The sequence below is a fragment of the Penaeus chinensis genome, chromosome 22 (assembly GCF_019202785.1).
Source record: "Penaeus chinensis breed Huanghai No. 1 chromosome 22, ASM1920278v2, whole genome shotgun sequence".
Taxonomy (NCBI): Eukaryota; Metazoa; Arthropoda; class Malacostraca; order Decapoda; family Penaeidae; genus Penaeus; species Penaeus chinensis.
The window spans coordinates 4,146,944-4,151,943 of record NC_061840.1 but is presented as its reverse complement, the minus strand read 5'-3'; the positions used below and the strand labels follow the sequence as shown (position 1 = coordinate 4,151,943).

Sequence of the window (5,000 nt, the reverse complement as noted above, 5' to 3'; positions counted from 1 at the left end):
AAGTTGGGGATTTAGTCTCTGGGGAGTGCATCTGTACTGCAGAGAATTACCTCAATGAATGTTATAAGCACCTTAGACCTCATAGTGGTACCGAGAAGTTATATGCTAGAAAAAGCATTATTATGATATAGTAATTGTTGATTACCTATGAAGCAAGTAAATAGTTAAATTAATAGTGTAACTTATTTACAAAACTTTGTTATACATAAGAGTATGGAGGCATCTCACTATTGGTTTCATTATATTTTACATATAGTAATGTTATTTAATGCAATACTTATTATCTATACTTCTCCAGGGCCGCAAATGAAAATGGTGGCACTTCTGTTTTCATGCCTTATTTGCACAATCTCCTTGTCTATGACATTGATACAGACATAATTCATACATTGATGTTCTGGTGCTATTTTTCCCCATAAAAGCATGTAGCCACAGTATAAAATCTTCATGATAGAATGGTATAAACTGTGATCAAAGGATCAATTGTGTAATGACAGAGATAGGTCAGTTATTCAGATCATGCATACATACATGTATATAGTAGACATTTGCATATATAAACCTAATGCTGCCAAGCATGGCATGAATGCGCATGCCATGGCCACAGTGAGTTTGGTTTATTTATTGTCGTTATACTTAGGTGGCCCCACAAGTGCTTAGTCACCAAAGAGTAAATTATTAGTACTATATATGTATCTTACCTGTTTACCCTTTCCCTTAAAATTTTGGAAATATTCTCTATAATCCTTTAATGCTATTAGTAATGTTAATCATGTAATGATTATAATGTCTGTTAATATTATAATAGCATAGATAGTGATAACATTAGGAATAAAAAAGTTTCCCAAAAACTTGAGAAAAGGGGCAAATCAGATAGTCTTGAGGTCTACTAATTGACTCCTTTATGGCTGAGCGCACATGGAGCCACAGTGCTATATGTAGGTAAAGAACTTTCACAAAACAAAGATATGTAAAACATTACATTTTTCCAGCAGCAGCTAGTTAAAATTCTTTGAATTCTCACAGCACCCAAAGGGTCTGTTATCAAAAAAGTTTAGGACTGCAGACTTAAAGGGCCTGTCAGCCCATCACAATTGGCTCGTATATTAAAATGTGGGTAGGCAAAGGTGAGTCCTGTATTAAAATGATTTTAGGCTTTCTAAGGAAATATGAATGTAGGCTAGAAATAAGTTGCTAGAAAGCATGTTGGACACTCAAACACTATCTGGTGGTTTGAGTAATTACAATTTCTAGCACATAAGGGATGGATGAATGGAGCTCTAAATTGTAGTAGTATTTGTTTTTTTACTTCAAGATTTTCTTTACATTGTGAGCTGAAGTACAATGCCAACAAATCTAAAGTTGTGATATTTTGTTTTCCAGACATGAAGATCTTAAGCAGATGCTGGACAGCAACAAGGATGGCCTCAAGTTGGAGGCCATGAAACGAATCATTGGGGTTGGTGATTTTAGCTCAACTTTTCCTTGGTCTTTCTGTTATTTTGGGGCCTAGTACCATAGTTAGTAATGATCCCTTGGTATATAGTTGTAGGACCTGTACATGCAGCTCAACCAAAATTTAAATGTTTCAGTATAAAAGTTGCACTTTTTTCTATGTTATTGTATAGAAGTTCTAAGATTATCCACATAACTGATGCAACAGATAAGCTTGATACTTCATATTCTTTTATTTGGAGCTTACCAGAAATAAGGATATCAGCACAGTCTCCCACAGATATGAACAATTTCCATGTTGAGGGTAGCAAGGAATTAAAAGCAGTGTGTACTTGTCTGCCATAGTACACAAGCATTACACAAACTTTTCTGTTAATTTAGAAATGACTTAATAATTCAATAATTTTTTCTGATGTATGCATTTAGTGTCAAGGTAGGACAATGCAGAGTAAAAATATGTGTATGCATATGGTGAATATAAAAGGTTAACATCTTTCTGATATTTTTTTCTTTATCTCATAATGCAGATGGTGGCAAAAGGACGTGATGCTTCAGACCTTTTCCCAGCAGTTGTCAAGAATGTAGTTAGTGCTAACTTGGAGGTGAAGAAGCTGGTGTATGTGTACCTGGTGCGTTATGCAGAGGAGCAACAGGACTTGGCCCTCCTATCTATCTCCACCTTCCAGCGAGCTCTTAAGGTAGACTTGGTGTTTGAAACTTTCTCTATTTGTTTAGTCTTGTATTGTTTATATCCTACTGGGATTACTGGGATTCTGCAGCTTACTGACAGTACTACAATCTAATGTTAGGACATATTTTAATTTTAGAGAGAAATATTAGCCATAGTAGTTTAGTAGTTTTAATTTTCATCAGTTTCTATTCTATATTGCATTATGTTGGCATATTAAATCACTTTGAATATAATTGTATGGATATTTTTCTTTGATATTCAGCACGCTTACTAGAATATTTGCTTATCACTTTATTGTGGAATACTATTTTAGAGTCTGGTTTCTAGATCTGAAAACCAGTAAAATAAAATAGAACATTTTAAGGAGGAAATCAAAAGACTATGTTAAACTATATCTTTGTATTTTATTGAATTGACTACAATAATTTTTCCACAGGACCCCAATCAACTGATTCGAGCATGTGCACTACGTGTTTTGTCCAGCATCCGTGTACCAGTCATTGTCCCTATCATGATGCTGGCAATCAAGGATGCTGTGAGTGACATGTCTCCTTATGTCCGAAAGACAGCTGCCCATGCCATCCCAAAGCTTTACAAGTAAGTGAAAGGAAGTGTAATAAATAATTACTTCTCATGTCATTATTGTTCCATACTTCAAGCTCAAGGGCATAATGTTCTTATCATATAAGGTTGATTGTCTTCTAAGAAGATTCATTTTTCAAGGAAAAAGGTAGCTAAGTTTGACAGAAGTACTGTATTTTAAAATTTAAAGAAAATATTTTTATTTATATTGCATTTTTATCTGAGAAATTTTTACATTTTGCTTACCCTTTTTCTCGCAGCCTTGACCCAGAACAGAAAGAGGAGTTAATACAAGTTATTGAGAAATTGCTCTCGGATAAGACCACTCTTGTGGTTGGGTCAGCTGTGATGGCTTTTGAAGAGGTATGTTATTGATTTTGTAACCATAGTTTTTGTTTGTGTATGTGATTCATTTTTTGTGTGTGTCCATGCGTGAGTACAAACCTTGGTTTAAACATGTAATTTTTGTTACCAGGTGTGTCCAGAAAGAATTGATCTCATCCATAAGAACTACAGGAAGCTGTGCAACCTCTTAGTGGATGTTGAGGAATGGGGTCAGGTCATCATCATCAACATGCTAACCCGATATGCACGTACCCAGTTCATTGACCCCAATGCTGGGGTAAGTCTTTTGGATAATGTGTTCCTTGTTTGAATTAGGATTTAGAAGTTTATCATCATTGAGTTTAATTAATACATATTATAAGCTATGTGTTAGTAAAAAAGTTATTTTTCTCCCCCTAAAGTTTCTTAAATTCTGTGCATATGTATATGTACAAATATATTCAGATAAGTATGTATATACATTCATGTAGCACTGTATGTACAGATTAGCGTGCATTTAATGTTTTTTTTTTATGAAATTAATATTTAGTGTGATTACTATACATGTTGTAGGAAGGTTTAGAGGAGAAAGAGAAGCCATTCTATGAAGATGATGAGCAAGAGGAACCAGAAGATGCTGATACCTTAGTAAAGAGGCCTAAAACAATGGACCCTGACCACCGCCTCCTCCTCCGAAACACAAAGCCCCTCCTGCAAAGTCGTAATGCAGCTGTGAGTTCATCTGTTTGTTTTTCCATATTTTCTAAGTCCAGCTTTTTCAGTATTTTCAAATTGACTTCATGGGAATAGCTGCTTTTTAGTTACTTTCTTCCTTGAAAAAATGGCAATTCTGTTACTCAGGTTGTTCTTGCTGTTGCGCAACTGTACCAGCATATTGCTCCACGTTCTGAGGTGTCGCAGGTGGCCAGGGCTTTAGTCAGACTTCTGCGTTCTCACCGTGAGGTCCAGGCTGTTGTCCTAACTAACATAGCATCCATGTCTACACGTCGAAAGGTAAGTTAAGCTGTGCATTTTTTATCTGTATGGTGAATTTCTTACTGTTTTTCCTGTTATTTAGGAAAGCTCAATATGTTTTTATTAGGATTTAGTACATTAAGAGCTGCGTTCTGTTAAATTATTATTCACTACATACATATGTTAACATGATGTGTTATACAATGCTATGTACAATTTATTGTATCAGTGGGTTAATTTACATATTTTATATTATTTTATCATTATTGGCACTTAATTTACTGGGAAGGGATTTGTTGTAAGTAACTTTAGAAAGTTTCTTGTAAAAAATATAGAGATTTATAGGAATTTTACTGGAGTTAATTCTGGAAAAGCATGACCACTTCTACTAATATTTATAAGTATATTCTTAATTGGTACTCTCTAGTATGTACCAGTGTGCACTGCTACTAATGTATTATATTTGGAATGAAAGCATAGTCAACTATCACATGTGCAGGAGCTTAACTAACATTTTTCAACTCTAACCATTGTTTGATAAATTTATTCTTTATTCATGTGGAAAAAAATATGGGCAGATAGACTATATATGTATATATATCTATATCTACATATCTATATATATATATGTGTGTGTGTGTGTGTGTGTGTGTGTGTGTGTGTGTGTGTGTGTGTGTGTGTGTGTGTGTGTGTGTGTGTGTGTGTGTGTGTTTATGTATGTATGTATGTAAGTATGTAGGTTTGTATGTATGTATATACATATACATACATGCATACATATAATACATATATATACATACATATACATACATACATATATATTTTATATATATATACACACATGTATGTATATACATGTATATACCTATCTATATATGTATATATACATATCTACATATAAATATATCTATATATACATATATACATATTTGTATATATACACATATATACATACATACATACATATATATTA

At 33.7% G+C, this 5,000-nt stretch overlaps 1 protein-coding gene across 4 annotated transcripts in view; it reads left to right on the top strand.

Annotated features, from left to right (window-relative positions):
* Window positions 1-5,000, top strand: part of LOC125036914 (AP-3 complex subunit beta-2-like) — a 23,424-nt gene that overhangs the window by 3,203 nt on the left and 15,221 nt on the right. For all 4 annotated transcript variants that reach the window (XM_047629866.1, XM_047629867.1, XM_047629869.1 and 1 more), the window contains exons 2-8: window positions 1,384-1,459; window positions 1,983-2,153; window positions 2,583-2,743; window positions 2,989-3,091; window positions 3,204-3,350; window positions 3,626-3,784; window positions 3,914-4,066. In XM_047629866.1, coding sequence (XP_047485822.1) covers window positions 1,384-1,459; window positions 1,983-2,153; window positions 2,583-2,743; window positions 2,989-3,091; window positions 3,204-3,350; window positions 3,626-3,784; window positions 3,914-4,066 — 970 coding nt within the window. The remainder of the gene's footprint in view (window positions 1-1,383; window positions 1,460-1,982; window positions 2,154-2,582; window positions 2,744-2,988; window positions 3,092-3,203; window positions 3,351-3,625; window positions 3,785-3,913; window positions 4,067-5,000) is intronic.